Source organism: Vicia villosa, linkage group LG4 (genome assembly GCF_029867415.1).
Source record: "Vicia villosa cultivar HV-30 ecotype Madison, WI linkage group LG4, Vvil1.0, whole genome shotgun sequence".
Taxonomy (NCBI): domain Eukaryota; kingdom Viridiplantae; phylum Streptophyta; class Magnoliopsida; order Fabales; family Fabaceae; genus Vicia; species Vicia villosa.
The window spans coordinates 115,741,384-115,764,347 of NC_081183.1; the positions used below are offsets into that span (position 1 = coordinate 115,741,384).

Here is a 22,964-nt window from a genome sequence, read left to right on the forward strand (position 1 = left end):
TTCCGGAAGCATGAACCCCAGATGTTCTGAAATCTACGACAGAAATGTTTCGGAAGCTCGAACCCCGAACATCTATGAATCTCTATCCCAGATATACGTTTGGAAGCTTGAACCCCAAACATTCTGAAGATCTATCATATACACACCCTGGGAAGCATGACCCCCCACTCAGCTAGATGGCATCTTTAAGCCCATCTCCGCTAAAAATCCCTACATCCGCAAGGGCAAATTTCTTGGTATTCTAGTGTTCAATCCTCTTCCACCTTCAGATTCCGACTGGCACACAAGCCACTCTACATCCTCAGATTTAAGAAGATTGAACAGGGGCAGCTGTCATACCCCAAAATTTGCCCACACTTTTCAAAAATTCGAAATTATTTTCGAAAATTGAATTTTTATAAAATGTTGGGTTCATTTACAGTGATATCCTGAATTTTATAAATATTCGATTTAAAGTCTATTTTAAAATATAATGATTTACTCTTAAATTATTTATACTTTAATAAATAGCGAAATGCTAGTTGATGCTTCATATACTTTCAATTGGCTTTTTATTTTAAATAAATAACATAGTTCAGTTGGTAAGGATTTGAGCGTAAGAGGTACAACAGCAAGAAGTCCTGAGTTCGAATCTCATTTACTGACATTTTTTTTTCTTTTATTTGTTACTAACTTTATTTCTGTTTTAAATTATTTTCAAAAATCACAAAAATTGCTTTTTTTATTATTTTAATTTATTTTTTTCGTATTTCTTAATTAGCCATTTTTTAAATATCGTATTTTTTACCTTTTCCCATTTTTATTCAAAAAATTACCAAAAAAATCATAAATGAAAAAAGATTCAAAAATATTTTATTTGCATGTTATTTTAGAATAGTTTTTATGAGATTAATCAAAATAAACATGATTTAAAAATCAAATCAAACATGATTTTAAAATCTGATTATTATTGATTAATTATCATTAATTTTGATATTTTCCTTTTCTAACATTCTAACCTAATGTTCATCTAATATAAATAGAGACAATGCCTAAACCTATGGACCACCACTAACGCACCGTTCCCACGAACAATCTCTAAACTAATAACCCTTATTTTTGGCCTGATACCCTTCTTTTACCGTTCACCAATTCACACTTCAGCCACAAACACTACAAATTTCTAACCCTTACATGCTTTCACGTACGAAAAATATCACCACCAAATTTTAACTTTTTCCCAACAATCAACCTCTCTTGATGTGAAACTTTCATCGTCACAAAAACCTCTGAAAACATAATACCAGCCCCTGCATAATCTACAGCATCATCATTTACTTCACTGACATACAAGATACAAAATACTAACCTTGTACATAGAAAATACTTCTAAATATCATAATTTTATCAAACAAATATGTTTTCCTTTTCTATTCTTATTTTTTGCAGCAATCATGAATTAAAAAGACACAGAAAGAATGGAGAGGAAGACACAATGTCCGTACAGTAGCTACTCCCTCCGTCGAACTTCCGGATCCAGCCGCAAGCACAACCGCTCCGATACCGATGAAGCCGACAGTCAGCACCACCGCGAATAGCTCTGTGATGCGATGCTGCTGAAACCGCCATGACCGCCGCACCACACCGTAACCAGATCTAACCACCACGGATCTCCCCCCAGGCGCAGCCGTCACGCACGATAGCCACCGCATGCTGCCGCTCTGCAAAAAGCTCCAAATCGGTACCCTTTTTATTTCTTCCATGTGTGTTGCTGTTATTATATTGTGTAGTGTTTGATATTGAAAGAAATAGAAATATAATAATTGACAGTGGTGGTTCTTCTTCCACGTACAACACAGGTTCACCATTCAAAGTTAAGAAAAAAATACTAAAAGAAAAAGTATTAGGTAATTAGTTTTTTTATATAAATGACAAAACTTCAAAAAATATTATTGTGTTTAATTAGTTTTTTTTAGAATTAATTTATTTTCATAAAATATCAAAATATTAGAATTAGACTTTAGAGTTTAGATTTTATTTTTCATTATTAAAAATACAAAAACAAGTTTATTTAGAATCAAATTTTTATTCTCTTAAATATGAAAAAATACCAAAAATAATTATTATTTAATGTCTCTTTTAAAATTTCACGTGTGTCAACGTCAACTTTTCTTTAGTCAACTTTTTATCAATTATCGTTTTTAATTTTGTCATTTTTTTTCATATGTCATTACTAACATTTTCTTGTTTATGCGAGGTACTACCATCTTTGAGCAATTGGACTATTTCCTGCGAACATTTATAATTCGTTTATATTTTATTTCTGCTTTAATTTCTATTTCGGGTTTTTGTAATAATTTGATCCCCATTCGGCAAAATGTAATCCCCATCCCCGAAGCCATGTAATAGTGTAGGACTTTACATTCTGCACTTTATTTTCTGTATATTTTTAACTGCTAGTAATTAGGATTGTATGGAAAGATAAATTAATTGAACCGTTAGCTCACTAACCACGAGACAAATTAACTGAAAACAACATACTGTGCACTCACTCACCTCTAGGGTACGCCCCTCTTGGTTGCCTTACGAATAATAATGGTCGTGTCCCTCGAATATAGAGGTACCCATTAGCAGATTGTCCCTCAATACAAAATCGTCACTAAGTCCCTCGATGACCCTCGATTGTTGCCTACGAAAAAGTGACGATAGTCCCTTCGAACTTGCTAAGGGTACCTCTACCTGTTGCCTTCAACGACCTCGATGACCCTTCGAAGACCCGCACGTCCAATATAATCAAGGACTACCTACTCCTATATAGTATGGATAGTCCTAGGAACGTTAAAAAGTGTAGGAAAAGATCAACTATTAGGGTAGTGCTCTTAATCTGCCTAGCTCAACAAAAACATCTTTTCAAAACCCTTTCAAAAAAACTAAGGCTACGCATTTACGCTAAAGTCCTTATATCCCTTTTCAACTCAAAATAAACAAACAAACATGAGCTAAGCAAATTAAGAGCCTGTAGATAACTACGGATGAAAAGGGTGCTTACACCTTCCCTTTTCATAACTTACCCCCCGAGCCCGTTTTCTTTTAAAAAGGTCTTTTTCTGTACTTTTTGCCTTTCCTAAACATTGGACAAAATAAAAGTCGGTGGCGACTCATGCTCACCGCAACATTGTTGCATATTAAAAATAAAAGTCAGTTCACCGAGTTACAGAACTGGCGACTCTGCTGGGGAGTCTTTAAGAGGGGTTTACCTTAGGGCTTAGTTCATTATAAATGTTTTTAATTGTTTGTTTGTGTGCTTTATTTTTAAGGGAAATGCTTGGGTTTGTTATTGTGTGAAAGACCCTACACCTGGATCTGAGTACCTTAGGTAAATGGCATGAGATCAAGGAGACTGCACAGCGTATACTGATGTGGTTGATCTGATGGCCATCGTTAGTGCGACACATTGGTTTGTCCTGGTGTTCCTTGGGATCCGACTCGAGGAAATGCTTGGCTACCGCGTGGTGTCATTAAGCACTAATTCGCCCCTAGAACCTTAGTTGAACTAAACTTTGGCCTTTTAGAAAGTAGCGAGATGGCTGGCTTTGGTTCCGACTGAAGTTGGTTGATACTCGAAGCTACACTCATATGGACTGGACTTTCGGGACCTTTTCGGTTGGTGATTCGATCGCCGAATTGAAATAAGCGCCTTCGAGAAAGGTCAATGATATGAGCTCCCTAGAACCCAATCTTTATCTAGGACAGGTTGAACCAACTAAACTTCAGTGGGAGGGTACTTACCTTTGAACTTCATGCAAGCCTTTAAACCTAAGGCTACTTGTGTGACTTGTTTGTATTCATTATCTAACCGTTGGTTTTCTTGCAAGGTTTGTTTATACCCTAATCGTTTGGTTTCCTTGCAGGATTTGTTCATACCCTAACAGGTTTTGTGTGTAGGACTTACTTGTCCATATTACCTTATGCTTTTACCTAACATGCTGACTAATCTTTTTCAAGGATCTTAGGGATTCATAACACATACTTTCCAGGTACTATGGAAGGACTACCAAGAGCCTAAATTTATATCAAGGGGCAAGAGGATTTATTTTCCTCTAGCCAGATGCCTTCAAACTCAAGGGTACAATTCCTATCAAGGGGCAAGAGGATTTATTTTCCGCTAGCCACATGCCTTCAAACTCAAGGGTAAAATTCCTATCAAGGGGCAAGAGGATTTATTTTCCTCTAGCCAAATGTCTTCAAACTCAAGGGTACAGTTCTTATCAAGGGGCAAGAGGATTTATTTTCCTTTAGCCACATGCTCTTAAGCTCAAAAGTACCATACCCTGAATCAGAGGCTATGACCCACTGGATATGGTGAGCCTGATTCTTAAAGAAGGACGTTCAGAGATGGAAGTCGTAGTTCTTCAACAAAGCTGCAACTACATTTCAATGTTGCAAATTGGGTTCCAAAAAGATCCTTGAAAACATTGCATATGCATTTGCATACATATCATTGCATAACAGGTTTCCAGACAACGAGCTTATCATTTTCTGCCTCAAATCCCTAAAGCTTGATACTTACAACTCTTTTGTGGCTTCGTCAGAATCTTCTTCTTAGAAGTAATCTGTAGTTCAGATACGAACACTTGGTTTGGTTTCCTCTCTGGGGCACTTGGTCAGTAGATCGATAATTGCCAACCAATCCGAGATAAGGTACAAGACTTGATTGATGCAAAGGCTATCATATTCACACTTGCAGGCCAAATTTGAAGTTCTCCTTCGACTCAATGGACCTTCTGAAGCAATAAGTCCATACGGAGAAAATCTCCTCAATGTTGGCAATTCGTAATTTCATGCATTTTCATGCGTAATCTTTCTTGTTCTTGTTCAATACTGTCTATATGCAATACTTGTTTATTTTTGAACTATAATAATGATGCATTGAATATGTTTGTCTTGAAAAAATCCATTCGCTCTCGCTCTAATATGTTTTTATTTGCTTGTGATACCAAAATCTCAGTGATAAAGCATGATGACTCTGAAGGGAGAATGACGAACCTATAATACCTATAATCTCAAATGGTATGCTTTCGAGTAAAACCCTGTTGATGATGTACAGGCATTGATTCAGATCCCTAAACACTGGAGATATAAGGAAGTTAGTCCCTTGTCAACCCCTTTGAGCCTTGAAGTAGGAGTTTATTTTTCTATACGAGAAAACCCTCGCATTTAACCCAGGGGCAGGGTAGTGTTCAGTTAACCTGGTTGAGCATTCAAAATTCATCAGGAGCACGCATATAAGGATACAACAATGGTTATCCTTCAAAAGGTTGAGGAAAAGTCGAGACCGCAATGGTCATCTCTCGCGCAATAAGAGGTCAAATATGACGATACAACAACGACTATCTCTCGTCGACCAAGAAATAAGGCAGTCACAATCTTTCCAACAAATCAAAGACGTCTCAGGATCATACGACTTGCTCAAAAAAAAAAAGAAAAATAACGAATTAAAAAAAAAAAAAAGAAAGCCCGCTAAGTCAATAACTTGAAAACAAATGACTAAGGCAAAAGTTAGGGCATCCCGCTGGACTTCAAACTCAGAATTCAAAAGAATTTGTCCAGGCAAAAGTTAGGGAAACAAAAAAGATCCTCAACAAAAGGGGCAAATCCGTGTGTCTATAAATTCAAGATCGTGTGATCAGACACCAATAATAAAAGGTAAGTGACTGCCATGTCCAAACACCTCATCAACTCCTTAATCGTACGTCTCAAGCTCCTCTTGAAGGATGAATGCTCGCGTCAAGTTAACTGAACTTAGGTTGGAGAACATCACGAAGGGGGTGGGCACCAATAAATTTTGAGCCTAAAAATCTTTTTTTTAAAACCATGAACCTGGCCACGCTACAACCCTCAAAAGTCCTAATTGAAACAGGGTTAATTCGAAAGCATACTGTAAACGAGAATACGGTAAACCGACTCCTGGGAGTTTTGCTAAAACATTTGAGTTGGTATCACACCATCTTTCACAAAAATCGATGTTTTGACATCCTTTCAAAAAAAATCTTTTAAAAAAAAAAAACTTCAAGACAAACATGAACTTTGCATTAGAATTATGTTTCTCATAATAAACATTCTTTGCGTATGAACAAGTACTTGACACCAGGAAAGCTTCCATCATGAACTGCAGATGAAAATTTTAAGGGACAAGTTGTCTTCAGAACTCCGTTGAGTTCGAGCAAGAATATCTCAAATTCTGATCACCCTCAGGGGCACAAAAGCAGTTGGATACTCCATTGAGTAATAGTTCAGTCAATCTATGGCAATCAGGTCAAGATTCGAAGAATCTCTCAGAAGTATTGAACAATCAGGGGCATTCACCCAAGCATAGTTGAAAATTACCTCCGACCCGGATTAATCGGGGGCATTGTTCCTAAACTCATGATACTGGGGCAAATTGCTTATAACAGCACAAATCTCAGGAAGCCCTCCCGACAGGCATGCTTTAGAAGTGCTTCGAAGAGTAGAAATATTTCCACGACTTACTGAGTTGGCTAAAACGCCAATATGTACAAGGGGCATGACATGTTATTGTCCAATTCATCTGGGGCAGTCAAGTCGAGATTCAAATAATCTCTCAAAGGCGCTGAACAGCCAGGGATTTATTTTTCCCGCAAAACACTGCTACAATTTGATGTCATCGTTAACAACATTTTGCATTCATGCATCATACATCTCATGGCATATGCATAACATTCTCATTCATTTAAAAAAACATACCATACATGCATCATGACATTTCATAAAACTAACTTTGTCTTTCAGGTCGACCAACCGGCCAAGCAAGTATCATCAACGAATCAAATACAGCCTAATGTATGGCACCTTATGATACAGCCTAATGTATGGCTCGCCTAATGTATGGCCTCTTCTGATATATCCTAGTGTATGGCTCGCCTAATGTATGGCACCTTGTGATATAGCCTAATGTATGGCTCGCCTAATGTGTGGCACCTTCTGATACAGCCTAATGTAGGGCTCGCCTAATGTATGGTACCTTCAGATACAGCCTAATGTATGGCTCGCCTAATGTATGGCACCTTCTAATACAGTCTAATGTATGGCTCACCTAATGTATGGCCTCTTCTGAAATAGCCTAGTGTACGGCTTGCCTAATGTATGGCCTCTTCTGATATAGCCTAATGTATGGCTTCTCTCGACATCTCCTAATGGACGGCACATTCTAGTATAGTCTAAATAGATGACTCATGTTGTTACAACCTGATGTACGGTTCCTTCTGTTATTCTCAACAAATGTCCAGTGCACGGTTCATCTTGACATTCCGGAAGCATGAACCCCGGATGTTCTGAAAAAACTACGACAGACATGTTTCGGAAGCTTGAACCCCGAATGATCTGAATTCTCAACAGATATGTTCCGGAAGCTTGAACCCCGGATAATCTGAATTCTACGACAGAAACGTTCCGGAAGCATGAACCCCGGATGTTCTGAAAAACTACGGCAGATATGTTTCGGAAGCTTGAACCCCGAATGATCTGAATTCTACAACAGATATGTTCCGGAAGCTTGAACCCCGGATAATCTGAAATCTACGACAGAAACGTTCCGGAAGCATGAACCCCGGATGTTCTGAAATCTACGGCAGATATGTTTCGGAAGCTTGAACCCCGAATGATCTGAATTCTACAACAGATATGTTCCGGAAGCTTGAACCCTGGATAATCTGAAATCTACGACAGAAACGTTCCGGAAGCATGAACCCCGGATGTTCTGAAATCTACGGCAGATATGTTTCGGAAGCTTGAACCCCGAATGATCTGAATTCTACAACAGATATGTTCCGGAAGCTTGAACCCCGGATAATCTGAAATCTACGACAGAATCGTTCCGGAAGCATGAACCCCGGATGTTCTGAAATCTACGGCAGATATGTTTCGGAAGCTTGAACCCCGAATGATCTGAATTCTACAACAGATATGTTCCGGAAGCTTGAACCCCGGATAATCTGAAATCTACGACAGAATCGTTCCGGAAGCATGAACCCCGGATGTTCTGAAATCTACGGCATATATGTTTCAGAAGCTTGAACCCCGAATGATCTGAATTCTACAACAGATATGTTCCGGAAGCTTGAACCCCGGATAATCTGAAATCTACGACAGAAACATTCCGGAAGCATGAACCCCAGATGTTCTGAAATCTACGACAGAAATGTTTCGGAAGCTCGAACCCCGAACATCTATGAATCTCTATCCCAGATATACGTTTGGAAGCTTGAACCCCAAACATTCTGAAGATCTATCATATACACACCCTAGGAAGCATGACCCCCCACTCAGCTAGATGGCATCTTTAAGCCCATCTCCGCTAAAAATCCCTACATCCGCAAGGGCAAATTTCTTGGTATTCTAGTGTTCAATCCTCTTCCACCTTCAGATTCCGACTGGCACACAAGCCACTCTACATCCTCAGATTTAAGAAGATTGAACAGGGGCAGCTGTCATACCCCAAAATTTGCCCACACTTTTCAAAAATTCGAAATTATTTTCGAAAATTGAATTTTTATAAAATGTTGGGTTCATTTACAGTGATATCCTGAATTTTATAAATATTCGATTTAAAGTCTATTTTAAAATATAATGATTTACTCTTAAATTATTTATACTTTAATAAATAGCGAAATGCTAGTTGATGCTTCATATACTTTCAATTGGCTTTTTATTTTAAATAAATAACATAGTTCAGTTGGTAAGGATTTGAGCGTAAGAGGTACAACAACAAGAAGTCCTGAGTTCGAATCTCATTTACTGACATTTTTTTTCTTTTATTTGTTACTAACTTTATTTCTGTTTTAAATTATTTTCAAAAATCACAAAAATTGCTTTTTTTATTATTTAAATTTATTTTTTTCGTATTTCTTAATTAGCCATTTTTTAAATATCGTATTTTTTACCTTTTCCCATTTTTATTCAAAAAATTACCAAAAAAATCATAAATGAAAAAAGATTCAAAAATATTTTATTTGCATGTTATTTTAGAATAGTTTTTATGAGATTAATCAAAATAAACATGATTTAAAAATCAAATCAAACATGATTTTAAAATCTGATTATTATTGATTAATTATCATTAATTTTGATATTTTCCTTTTCTAACATTCTAACCTAATGTTCATCTAATATAAATAGAGACAATGCCTAAACCTATGGACCACCACTAACGCACCGTTCCCACGAACAATCTCTAAACTAATAACCCTTATTTTTGGCCTGATACCCTTCTTTTACCGTTCACCAATTCACACTTCAGCCACAAACACTACAAATTTCTAACCCTTACATGCTTTCACGTACGAAAAATATCACCACCAAATTTTAACTTTTTCCCAACAATCAACCTCTCTTGATGTGAAACTTTCATCGTCACAAAAACCTCTGAAAACATAATACCAGCCCCTGCATAATTTACAGCATCATCATTTACTTCACTGACATACAAGATACAAAATACTAACCTTGTACATAGAAAATACTTCTAAATATCATAATTTTATCAAACAAATATGTTTTCCTTTTCTATTCTTATTTTTTGCAGCAATCATGAATTAAAAAGACACAGAAAGAATGGAGAGGAAGACACAATGTCCGTACAGTAGCTACTCCCTCCGTCGAACTTCCGGATCCAGCCGCAAGCACAACCGCTCCGATACCGATGAAGCCGACAGTCAGCACCACCGCGAATAGCTCTGTGATGCGATGCTGCTGAAACCGCCATGACCGCCGCACCACACCGTAACCAGATCTAACCACCACGGATCTCCCCCCAGGCGCAGCCGTCACGCACGATAGCCACCGCATGCTGCCGCTCTGCAAAAAGCTCCAAATCGGTACCCTTTTTATTTCTTCCATGTGTGTTGCTGTTATTATATTGTGTAGTGTTTGATATTGAAAGAAATAGAAATATAATAATTGACAGTGGTGGTTCTTCTTCCACGTACAACACAGGTTCACCATTCAAAGTTAAGAAAAAAATACTAAAAGAAAAAGTATTAGGTAATTAGTTTTTTTATATAAATGACAAAACTTCAAAAAATATTATTGTGTTTAATTAGTTTTTTTTAGAATTAATTTATTTTCATAAAATATCAAAATATTAGAATTAGACTTTAGAGTTTAGATTTTATTTTTCATTATTAAAAATACAAAAACAAGTTTATTTAGAATCAAATTTTTATTCTCTTAAATATGAAAAAATACCAAAAATAATTATTATTTAATGTCTCTTTTAAAATTTCACGTGTATCAACGTCAACTTTTCTTTAGTCAACTTTTTATCAATTATCGTTTTTAATTTTGTCATTTTTTTTTTCATATGTCATTACTAACATTTTCTTGTTTATGCGAGGTACTACCATCTTTGAGCAATTGGACTATTTCCTGCGAACATTTATAATTCGTTTATATTTTATTTCTGCTTTAATTTCTATTTCGGGTTTTTGTAATAATTTGATCCCCATTCGGCAAAATGTAATCCCCATCCCCGAAGCCATGTAATAGTGTAGGACTTTACATTCTGCACTTTATTTTCTGTATATTTTTAACTGCTAGTAATTAGGATTGTATGGAAAGATAAATTAATTGAACCGTTAGCTCACTAACCACGAGACAAATTAACTGAAAACAACACACTGTGCACTCACTCACCTCTAGGGTACGCCCCTCTTGGTTGCCTTACGAATAATAATGGTCGTGTCCCTCGAATATAGAGGTACCCATTAGCAGATTGTCCCTCAATACAAAATCGTCACTAAGTCCCTCGATGACCCTCGATTGTTGCCTACGAAAAAGTGACGATAGTCCCTTCGAACTTGCTAAGGGTACCTCTACCTGTTGCCTTCAACGACCTCGATGACCCTTCGAAGACCCGCACGTCCAATATAATCAAGGACTACCTACTCCTATATAGTATGGATAGTCCTAGGAACGTTAAAAAGTGTAGGAAAAGATCAACTATTAGGGTAGTGCTCTTAATCTGCCTAGCTCAACAAAAACATCTTTTCAAAACCCTTTCAAAAAAACTAAGGCTACGCATTTACGCTAAAGTCCTTATATCCCTTTTCAACTCAAAATAAACAAACAAACATGAGCTAAGCAAATTAAGAGCCCGTAGATAACTACGGATGAAAAGGGTGCTTACACCTTCCCTTTTCATAACTTACCCCCCCGAGCCCGTTTTCTTTTAAAAAGGTCTTTTTCTGTACTTTTTGCCTTTCCTAAACATTGGACAAAATAAAAGTCGGTGGCGACTCATGCTCACCGCAACATTGTTGCATATTAAAAATAAAAGTCAGTTCACCGAGTTACACTCTTTCAAAATGTTTGTGGTAGAATAGTGTTAGAACAAGATTTGTTCTTATCAATTATCTTAGTTTTGATGATAACAATAATATGAATTTTGCTTAAGATAATATGGTACTCTAATCCAATGCAATTTCCCTTTCAGGAAATATATAAAGAGTACGCATAATTCAGCGCTCAGAAGTTGTATCTCAAATGGTTCAGTATGCAACATCAGAACATGGTCTGGCAAGACATCAGAAGATGGTCGAAGCAGAATCAGAACATGGGTCTATGAAAGCATCAGAAGAACATGAGATCAGAAGCACTGAAGATCAGAAGATGGTATCACGCTCAGAAGCACTTCAAGGTCAGAAGATCAGAAGATGCTATGCACCAAGCTGTTTGACTCTGATGATATTCAAACGTTATATTCACAAACATCAGATCAGAAGGAAGTACACGTGGCAGACTACGCTGACTGACAAAAGGAACGTTAAAGCTACTAAAGGCTACGTCAGTAGACACAGCGTGAACAAGGCTCGAGGTAGTTGACAAAAGCGTATAACATTAAATGCAAAGCTGTACGGAACACGCAAAGCATTAAATGCATTCAACGGTCATCTTCTCAACGCCTATAAATATGAAGTTCTGATGAGAAGCAAGGTTAACGATTCTGCACCAAAACAACTTATATCAAACTTGCTGAAACGCTGTTCAAATCTAAACTCAGAATCTTCATCTTCATCAAAGCTCACTACATTGCTGTTGTAATATCTTAGTGAGATTAAGCTTAAACTGTAAGAGAAATATCACAGTTGTGATTATAGCTTTTAAGAAGCATTTGTAAACTCTTGAATTGATTACATTAAGTTGTAAGGAACTAGAGTGATCGGTTGATCAGTATACTCTAGGAAGTCTTAGCAGTTGGCTGAGCAGGAAGTCTTGGCAGTTGGCTGAGCAAAAAGTCTTAGGAGTGAACTAAGCCTAGAGTGATCGTGTTGATCAGTAGACTCTAGAAAAGTCTTAGGAGTGAACTAAGCAGTTGTTCCCGGAGTGATCAGTGTGTGATCAGAAGACTCTGGAAGACTTAGTTGCGGCTAAGTGGAAAACCATTGTAATCCGTGCGATTAGTGGATTAAATCCTCAGTTGAGGTAAATCATCTCTGCGGGGGTGGACTGGAGTAGCTTAGTTAACAGCGAACCAGGATAAAAATAATTGTGCAATTTATTTTTATCGTCCAAGTTTTTAAGTCACACTTATTCAATCCCCCCCTTTCTAAGTGTTTTTCTATCCTTCAAATAGTACAAATACCTCTCTGTAGAGATGATTTCATGTCTCTTTACTGTCAACAGAGATTTAATTCCAAGCTTCAACCTTGAGCTTCAAGCAAGGCACCAAAAAAACAATTATTTTCCCTAGTTAGTTCCCCGAACTACATTAAGCTCTGACTTCCACTAGGGATATGTAGGCATGAGGTTCACAAGGAATCTCAGCGAGCTAATAAAATACCAAAAATAGTCAGTCTGTCTGTCTGTCTGTCTTTTCAAATCAAATCAATTCCTTCTCCTAACACAAAGGAGAAACTTTCCCAATCATTAGCAGCCAACACAATCACAATGACACAGAGAAGGTTCCTGTAGAGTACTACAGATATGTAGGGTGTTTAAACACTTCCCTATGTATAACCGACCTCCCGGACTCCAGAATTTCTAGTCTAGGTGAAATCCCCACACTTAGCAAACTCCTAGGGTTTAGTTGAGATCTTTTTTCCCCTTTCCTACTCGTAGGACAAATAAGAAAGTTCGTGTGATATCGTAGGAAGAACTGAAATAAAATTCATCCCACCACGGGCGCATTCTCCTTCCAAATTTCGCGTGAAGGGTCTAGCGTGCCGTCCTCCCAAGTGAAACGGGGAGGTAAAGAAAACGACACCACATTATCGCCATAGCACTACAGAAGTGTGTCCTACACAAACTTTGTCGTTATCAAGTCGACAATCTTCTCAAACACCGTCGTATCCATACACTGATGAATATAGAACAATGTCTTTTGATCCTTCTTCCTCGTTTCATGTTGCCCATTTATTTGCGCTTCTGGTGCGTTTTCTACAACCGGTGTGAAATCATCATTGACGAGATCAAAAACATCTTGAGCACCAAACAACACACGCATCTGAATCGACCACGAATTCCAATTCTTTTCGTCGAATATTGGAAGCTTTGTATTCAAGCTACTGTTTTCGCTGTTCATCTTCGTTCTTGTGCAAATCGCTTAATTCTCACCAACACTCGTATTTCCCAAACCCTAAGAATCAAGAAATGTGATTCTCTTTGATTTCGATCTTCAATTCAATGTGAATTTGAGAAATAAAATCAATCACACAACTCTCATACACTCTTGTTTCTCTGTGATTAAAACTGGAGCTCTGGATAATAATTGTTGGAGTTACAACTCCATTGAAACACAAGGTTGAAGATGAAGATGAAAGAATTGCAAGGAAAAAGAGAAAAGTCGTAACTAACTTTTCTAACAAGCTTTCTCTCGATCACAAAATGATAATTTGCCACAAATGAAATTCACTTTAGATTTAAATCCTAACACTTAAATGAAATGAAATTGAAATCCAAGACCAAATTAAACTGAAATCAAATGCTTGACTCTGAATTACAGTTTAACACTTCTTTCGCCATAAACTTGAAAGGGGTCGCATAAGTTGATATGGGACATGATTTGATATGCCTATCGAATTCCATACATATCTTTAGTCCATTTTTTTTCTTGATGTAGCCTCTTCCTTAACGTGATAAGGATTATCTTATTGGCTGAATTCACTGGATGTTGGTTTGGAGATGTTCTTCCAAAGAGAACTTTAATTTTAGATTTTTTCTTTACCCACCTCCCTATGGGGGTCACCCCCAGCGAAAACCCCATTTTAACCCGCTTCGGAAATGCATTTCCGAAATATTTTTTTTTCTAAATTTTTCCAGACTTCGGAAGTGCATTTCCGAAAAAATCCTAAAAATTGGGATTTTGACTAATTCGGAGATGCATCTCCGAAACAAAAAAAAAAAATCTAAAAAAATCCCAAAAATTAATTTTAGGATATTAATTAATTCAATTATCATAAATTTGATATAATTGATGAGTAATGAATAATAATAATTATATATTTTGATATAATTTATAAGTTATGAATAATAATTATTATATATTTCTATTTTGATTTGTATTTTAAAATTTAAAATAATTTTAATTAAAATAATTAAAATAATTTCACTTACAAAATGAGTTATAATTTTTTATTTATATATTTATATATTTATAATAATTATTATATATCTATATATTTACAAAAATAATTAAAAAAAATGAGTGTTTTAATTTATATATTTATATATTTATATAATAATTATTATATATTTATAAAAATTATTATATATTTATATAATAATTATTATATATTAATTATAAATATATTTATACATTTATATAATAATTATAAAAATTAAAACAATGAGTGTTTTAATTTATAATATATATTATATTTATATTTATATATTATATTTAATTTTAAATAATTCAAAATTTACTTATGAAATTAAGATGTTTTTGATTTATATAAGTTAGTAAAATAATTTTTAACTTTAAAATTGTTTAGGAAATTTTATACCTATTAATTGTATTGATTCACCTTGATTTTATACCTATTAATTGTATTGATTTACCTTGATTTTAATTTTTTAATAATTATTGAATTCTTTCGGAAGTGTATATCCGAAACATTTCAAGACCAATTTGGTCTTGTAATATTTCGGAAGTGTATATCCGAAGACACCCCCTCCCAAAAAAAAATTCGGAAGTGTATATCCGAAGACACCCCCCTCCCAAAAAAAAAAAGGTGTTTTCGGAAATGCATTTCCGAAAACCCAAAAAAGGGGTGTTTTCGGAAATGCATCTCCGAAAACACCTTTTTTTCGTATTTTCGGAAGTGCATTTCCGAAATAAGACAAATTTTGAAAAAAAAATAAGCGTTTCGGAAATACATTTCCGAAGTGAGGGTATTTTGGATTTTTTACCAGAGGTGATCAAGAAAAGAGGGAGGTGGGTAAAGAAATTTCCTAATTTTATACCCATCTTAAGTCTTGGAACTTCTAGCTTTTAAATTGATTTTCATTGTCCTTGATGATGGAATGTGGAAAACCACGTTTCGACAGAGGATGCTCTTGCGTACGAATTTCCTCTTTTTTTCTACAATAATGATGGTTACGTGTTTGACCTCTAAATTAAGTTTAAGATGAGCTAGTGTAGGAGGAAAAGTCCAAAATTATCTAGCCCTCATGTGTGGTGTGGCAAGACCATGATGTCATACTATCAAATGTAACACTCCAGTTGAATGATGTAGTGAGTTTGCAAATCTTTAGTATTTGTCACATTTTTGCGGTGTCTTCTCCTCCATAGTTAGCCTATAATACCCAAACACAATACATTTGACTAAATATTTTAAAAATAATGTCATTATTTTTTTATTAGGTCTCAGGATTAACGATTATTATGGCATTGATAAGTATTATTCTCATTAAAAATCGAACTCGGTATTTTCCGAACATTCGTCCTTATCAGGAACTCGTTTACCACTCGAGTTATCCCTTTATGTATGAAGCAATAAATGATATTTTTTTAAACAATATTTGTTTTCTCATCATTTTGGTGGATTTCAACCTCTTCATTTACACGTTTGGCGATTGCAGCAATAAAAGCCTCAATTATCTTCATAGGGACACTTAACATAGAATAAGTAACTTCATTATCAAATCAATATTAGATACGTTTTTTCTCAATTTGAAAATGCCTATATCATCCCATTTCTACAAACAGTTTCAAGAAATCAAACCCATTTATCCTCACAAATATTGTAATTTACTTGGTGTTCAACCAATATCTTGATATCTTTGTAGTTAACTGACATTCACTAGTACAAATAAGACAATATAATTTTAAAATTTACATCCGATTTTCTAAAAACGGGTGTAATTGAGAATTTTTGGTGGCAATTTTGTTAATAAAATGTCACTTTTGCATTATCTGGTTATAATATACACCCTTTTTTCTAAAAACGGGTGTAAATTAAAAAATTTATTATAATCAAATTTCAATTACTCCTTTTAAACTAAAAAACGGGTGTAAATTTTAAAAAAATTTGTTTAATTTTATAACTTAAAATATATAATCTATATGGCAATATTAATGGATCTATATATAATCTATGTGACAATATTAATGGGTCTATATATAATCTATGTGGCAATACTAAAACTCTTTAATAACATAATTTATTAAAATATACAAAATTAAAATATACTAAATCTGTGTGTGTTTTTCATCGCTGAACCCATTTTTCACTGAAACTTCATCGCATTGCATCACATGCATACCGAAACCATTTTTCAATCAACTCTGAACTTCATCGCTTTCAATCAACTAGTTTCAGCGAAGTTTGATTTCAGGAAGTGTATCGCGTTGCTTCTGTGAATCCTTTCTCATTCGCTCAACTTCGCTTCGCTTCTATGACGATTGAAAAGGGCTTCGCTCATTCGCTCTCTTCTTCTCCAACACCGCACCGCTCATTTGCTCACTGAAACTGAGAGGAATCCATTTCGCAGTGACGACAAACGAAGCTGAGAGGAAACCATTTCACAGTGACGACATTGGTAAGGAAGAATTAGGAGTTTTATACTTTGAGCGACATTGGTAGCTGAAGAATTAGGGTTTGTACTCGCAAATTAGTTCCTATTGCTTGATTTTGTTTGAAATGAATTTTGTTTGTGCATGTGAACTTGTTTTTCTTTTTCTGTGACATTGTTTCTGTGAATTAGGGGTTTAGATGTGACCTGTTTTGTTACACATTCCAGTAGTTTAATTCTTAGTGATGTGGGTAATTTTGCTAAACCATTGAAGAGGAAATTTGACTCTTCTTTAAACCCTTCCATGACAGAAACTATATAATCAGTTTTTTAAGGACTCTAGTGTGTGTAGCTTTGAGTTCTACATGAGTTAGTTACCACCACATAAATTAGGGTTTACAAATTAAGCCTATGATACGTCCCGGTGATAGCGTGTTATCATGTCTGGTGTGATTGTCCGTGTCTGTGCTTAAGAGGATGGTAGAATCTCACAGATGAAAAATGTGGGTTTGGGGTGTATGAATAAAAACTCCCTCACACTACAATTACTCTAGTATTATGGTTTTACTTCACCAGAGGTCTGAAATAGGTTACGTTAATACATACAGTCTTTTGTTTCAACTTTATCCATATCTATATCTAAATATCAACTGCTTCATTTCATAGGAAAAAAACTTCTCATGCACAAATCAATCTTCTCCAAAATGAACACACACTCCCTCACACTACAATTACTCTAGTATTATGGTTTTACTTCACCAATGGAATCTGCAAAGACTGTGTTCTCTTCGTCTCCACTTTTTCCTACCAGAATTCACCCCAGGAACACTCTTCCTTCATCTTCTTATACTTCTGGTACTACTCTTAGTTTCAATTTCAATCACATTTTTTATTTTTTATCTCTATCTTGTGTTATGTTATCTTAAATCAGAATTAATTATACTAAATTGATGTAAATGCGATGGTTAGAAAATCAGTAATGTATATACGTTGCCAATTTTCAGCATTATCCTTTTTGAAGTTCCGCTCATTCTATTTTTAATCTTATCCATACATTTGTAACTTTGTGTTCTTATCTTTGTAATTGTAATATATTGTTTTAAATAAATTTGGATAATGGGTTTTATGTCTGGGCTATTTAGGATTTTTTAGTTCAATTTTAAGTTTTAAAGTAGCCACTTGGATGAACTTCGGTTAGAGTCTGTACGAGTCCGGTCTCTAACCTAGAACAATATTTGATCAGGCTTTACTTAAAAGAATTTCGCGATGTTTTAAAGAATTCAGAATTACCTGAATTGAAAATGTGTATAATGATTAATGTCTGTTCATAAACCTGTAGTTTTGATGCTCCGGGAACAAGTTGCGCCAACGGTCACCTCGTGGTGTACTAGTTTTTCGGCTCAGAATTTTCCTACTTCAGTTCTTTTACAAGATCAGTGTAATGAGTATAGGCCTCTATTGCATGTATCAAAGAAAGACAAGACATGCCAGGTTTGAGTTTTACTGATTTTCTGTCAATCATCAGAATTAGGTTTCTTGCTTCATATTTCTTAGTCTGCTATCAAATCAATTAGAAATAGAGTTCTTTGATTGGTAGTACAAAACATGCAAGGATGATCTAGTGAACTTCTCTTATGACTTTTGACTAACGTTCTCCTACGACTCGGATTTCCCTTTGTTTTACTTCAGGCAACAAGGCAGATGGATATTGTCACGGTTCAAGAAGAGAATGACACCGGTAATGCTGTTCAAGTAGCTCATGACTTCACGAAGCACCTGCATCTCTTGCCTCGTTTAGAGAATTTGTAAGATAAATAAACTTGTTCTTCTTCCATGTTGGTTTGTAATTTCTAACTAGAAATTGTTCTGGTTCTAAGCTTTGGATTTATAAATGTACAAATGATATATTGCAGATTAACTTCCACGGGAACAGAAGTGGATACTTCTTCAACTTTACAGAATGTAGATGGTTTTTGTATGGTTTCTGTATGGTTCAAGAATATAGATATGATAAAGTAGAGATCCAAGTTGATAATATAATTGTAGTGAGGGAAGTTCAGAGCAAGAACAAGAGAAGATGGCAAGGCATGCACATGATGCGCAAAGTGCAAGACTACTTGAACAACATTCCTAAATGGCGAGTTAAATATATTCACCGCCGAAGAAAATATGTGTGTTGATTGCCATGAAAAAATTTGATGCAACCATTTTAAGTAATATTTGTTTGTATGACTGAGATTTGATGGGATGATAATGACATTGCAGAAAATCCAAAACCGCGCGGTTCTAAAGTACAAACACGCAACGCAAGTGTACGTAGTAGAGGGATAAACATTTGTGGCTGTGAAATGTTGAAAAATTGAAGGATGGCGAATGGACGAGAGACAATAGCACCTCTGCTCACCCCATACAAGATGGGAAAGTTTAATCTATCTCACAGGTATTTTAGTTGATTTCATTTGAGAAACTAAACTAGTTTAATCTAATTATAATTGATGACGTTTAATTTAGGATAGTTTTGACACCGTTAACGCGATCAAGGTCTTACAAGTTTGTCCCTCAGCCTCATGCTGTTGTTTATTATTCTCAAAGAGCTACTAAGGATGCCTTATTGATTGGAGAAGCTTCTGGTGTGTCTCCCACAGCACAAGGGTACGTGGGTAATCATCTTCACTCTAACCGATTTATGATGTTGTTGTAGTTTTAACATGCATGCATATGATGACGAAATGGAAGGTACCCAAATACCCCAGGAATATGGACAAGGGAACAAGTAGAGGCATGGAAGCCAATTGTAAAGGGAGTTCATCAAAAAGGAGCCATATTTTTCTGTCAACTTTGGCATGCCGGAAGAGTATCCAAATATGGTAAGCTTTGCTATCACCGATCCGAGGTAAAGAGATGCATGTAAACTACTACCCATCCATTCAAATTCAATTTATTCATACCAAATGTAATGAAATACACTATTTCCTCGTAATTTACTTCCAAAATTCTTGAAGCAATCGATAGTGGTAATATATATAGAATAAACATTTCTAAATTTGTTTGGTTAAAATTAAGAAAGCAGCACACTGTACAGCGATGACATGCAATCTCATTTTTTTTCTAATTATTATCATACCAAAGAGAGAAAACTTATAGATAAAATAATAACAACATAACATTACCTCAATTTCATTTTCTTTTACACAATTTCGATCCATATCCTAATACCACCGTTTTGCACATTTAATGCATTACTTTACTATTTTTAGTATAGAGACTTCAAATACTTATTTCTTATTTTACCTATAATTATTTAAAGATAAATTTTATACACAGCCCCAGATATGACTTAGACTGCACCATGGCCATATAGATAGCCTTTTCTAGGCGTGAAAAGTTCTCAGTTAATGCGGAAGGATGATATTTAAATAGAGAACTATAGAGCCAGGTTATTTTGTACACAGCCCCAGATCTAATGTTATTAAAAGGGTGGGACATATGAAATGATAGATAAAAACATATCCTTCTAAGCAGTAAAGAATGTAAAATGGATACCGGAGAAGCATCTAACCACTTCTATATTTTGATTGCTGTCTTGTTACAAGGCACTTAAAATAATACTTTACAATGGATTTTCTTCATTTGTAGCTCCCTCTAGCCTCTTATATTCATTTGATTTATAATTTAGGTTTTGGTTCTTAGAGGTCGCTGACCCATCTAATTTGAATTGCATGCATGCACTTGAAGTTCTGTTTCTCACAGTATTTTCCTTTCATTGGTGCCTATTGGTTCACACAGGCATTGTTTCTCTTGTTGTTTAAAAGCTTCTCAAATGTTTTGACTGATCGCCTTCCTAATGGGGCTGGAGCTAGAACACTTCATGAGTGGAAGTCTGCCCAAGTTGAAGAGATGGCGGTTGACCTCGAAGAACAGTCAACGATGGAAGTAGACACTGAGAATCAGATACCTCAAAACAGGTTCCTGTGCCTGTCCTTATCTTACCAAGATGCATAGTTAACAATTACCAAATTTATCTTATGGAAAATACTATTAATTTGTATTAACCATGGCTTATTAATCTATTCTACAGTCAGTCAAATGGTGGGAAGAAAAGGGTTGCTTATAATGTAGGTGAAAAGGAGCAGTGGTGTATCACTACTTTGAGTTATGTGAAGACCTTTTCTAGGCAGTACACTACTGAGGTAATGATAATTTAAGTGCTTGCATTTCAATTTTGAATATAATCGTAGCAAGTTTTTGCAAAAATTGAAACCAATCTAATTTTTATGCACACTTTTATTTTTGTCTCCTCAATTGTTGTTCTAGTAGCATCCCCAAAAATGATTTAGTACCTCTTAGTAAATTATCTGACATTATGCAACATTCATATTGTTTATGCAGATATGGGCCCATTGAAAAGTTGGACGCAGAGGTATTGACAGAAGATGCACCTCCTCTTTTTCGGTCAGCTGTTTGTTTTGGTCTTCGTAGACCAATTATCGAGGCTTGATCAATTTGTTATTTATTATGTCCTTTTTTGTCAAAACTAATCTAAATCATTCTTTGATCTAATGGCTAAGTGGTTCCTTGGTTGATTGAAAGAAGAATGTTGTATGCTCTTATGATGTAGATCACAAGGTTTGTATTATTAGAAGTTAACTTATGATTCTAAGGGAAATTGAGTAGTGCCTCCTTTGTATTATTAGAAGTTAACTTAAGGTTCTGATGGGAATTGAGAAGTGCCACCTTTGTATATTGGCAATTTCATCATAGCTACTAATTGGACCTCAATTATCAAATGAAGTTTGCACCACCTGTGTAATTTTTGTTTTTTCAACTGTGATTATTGCTCAACTCGTGTTTATGATCCAACCCTTTCATCTCTTTTTCTCAAAAGTAGAAGGATCACTTTATATGTTGAATATATATGCATATCATGTAGCAAAAAAGAAAAATGCATATTTTGTTTGGTTATATGATATCAAAATGCCTCAAATTGTCAAAGCAGTTTTATTTCACTGTTTCGCGGCTATACAATTTGAAAGGTCTGGTTGCTAAATTGTAAAGGAGTACATACCTAGTTTTACTAAAATAGGGGTAAATAAGAACGTATTTATACCCGATTTTTATTAAAATATGGTGTAATTAAAACGTAATTAAGCCCAATTACACCCGATTTTTATTAAAATAGGGTGTAATTAAAACGTAATTAAGCCCAATTACACCCGATTTTTATTAAAATAGGGTGTAATTAAAACGTAATTAAGCCCAATTACACCCGATTTTTATTAAAATAGGGTGTAATTAAAACGTAATTAAACCCAATTACACCCGATTTTTATTAAAATAGGGTGTAATTAAAATGTAATTAAGTTCAATTACACCCAATTTTTATTAAAACAGGGTGTAATTAAAAACGTAATTACGCCCAATTACACCCGATTTTTATTAAAACAGAGTGTAATTAAAAACGTAATTACGCCCAATTACACCCAATTTTTATTAAAACAGGGTGTAATTAAAAACGTAATTACGCTCAATTACACCCAATTTTTGTTAAAAATAACGGGTGTAAATTCGTTAGACATTTCTCACCCTGTGGATATACACCCGATTTTTATTAAAAATAATGGGTGTAAATTTAATAAAAAACGGGTGTAAATTAACATTTTTGTACTAGTGATTGTATGAATTACTTGGTGCCACTTAAAGGTTCGGAGAAAAAATTCCCGTGTACAATTTTGTAAAGTTATCACGTTTATTCTTTAAATTATTATTTTAATATGTGTATAATAATTGGAAAAAAAATTTAAGACAGATGAAGTAATAAATAATAAGAACTCGTTTGATATGCATGATAAGAGATATCATAATATATTTGTATCATATCATATTTCAATTCTATATTTGAATTCTATATTTGATGATACCAGTGTTTTAAAAACCGGACCGGACCGGCCGGTCGAACC

The 22,964-nt window shown here is 35.0% G+C and overlaps 2 protein-coding genes and 1 pseudogene across 3 annotated transcripts; 2 read left to right on the plus strand and 1 right to left on the minus strand.

Annotated features, from left to right (window-relative positions):
- Positions 1–840: 840 nt before the first annotated feature.
- Positions 841–9,972, minus strand: LOC131595080 (uncharacterized). Of its 2 annotated transcripts, XM_058867323.1 has the most exons (3): positions 9,637–9,972; positions 9,419–9,441; positions 841–1,289 (listed from the first exon to the last, which is right to left on the minus strand). In XM_058867323.1, the coding sequence occupies exons 1-3, from the start codon at positions 9,892–9,894 to the stop codon at positions 1,196–1,198; spliced, it is 375 nt and encodes a 124-aa protein (XP_058723306.1). In that variant the 5' UTR covers positions 9,895–9,972; the 3' UTR covers positions 841–1,195. The 2 variants fall into 2 exon arrangements, 1 of the variants encoding a protein (XP_058723306.1); XR_009281706.1 differs by lacking the exons at positions 9,419–9,441; positions 9,637–9,972 and adding an exon at positions 1,485–1,839 and having other exon boundaries at positions 928–1,289.
- Positions 9,973–17,617: 7,645 nt separating this feature from the next.
- LOC131599515 (RNA polymerase sigma factor sigF, chloroplastic-like) lies at positions 17,618–19,161 on the plus strand. The gene is made up of 4 exons (XM_058871841.1): positions 17,618–17,862; positions 18,347–18,498; positions 18,697–18,812; positions 18,921–19,161. The coding sequence occupies exons 1-4, from the start codon at positions 17,769–17,771 to the stop codon at positions 19,024–19,026; spliced, it is 468 nt and encodes a 155-aa protein (XP_058727824.1). The 5' UTR covers positions 17,618–17,768; the 3' UTR covers positions 19,027–19,161.
- A 176-nt stretch (positions 19,162–19,337) lies between these two features.
- On the plus strand, positions 19,338–21,718 carry LOC131599517 (nuclear cap-binding protein subunit 1-like; annotated as a pseudogene).
- Positions 21,719–22,964: the final 1,246 nt, after the last annotated feature.

Coding starts and splice junctions, on each gene's coding strand:
- LOC131595080 (XM_058867323.1), bottom strand. CDS start 9,894: ATGGAAGAAATAAAAAGGGTACCGATTTGGAGCTTTTTGCAGAGCGGC. Junction 9,442..9,636: donor CGACGGAGGGAGTAGCTACT/GTACGGACATTG, acceptor TAAATTATGCAG/GGGCTGGTATTATGTTTTCA. Junction 1,290..9,418: donor CTGGTATTATGTTTTCAGAG/GTTTTTGTGACG, acceptor TAGATTATGCAG/GGGCTGGTATTATGTTTTCA.
- LOC131599515 (XM_058871841.1), top strand. CDS start 17,769: ATGGAATCTGCAAAGACTGTGTTCTCTTCGTCTCCACTTTTTCCTACC. Junction 17,863..18,346: donor TTCATCTTCTTATACTTCTG/GTACTACTCTTA, acceptor ATAAACCTGTAG/TTTTGATGCTCCGGGAACAA. Junction 18,499..18,696: donor AGAAAGACAAGACATGCCAG/GTTTGAGTTTTA, acceptor GTTTTACTTCAG/GCAACAAGGCAGATGGATAT.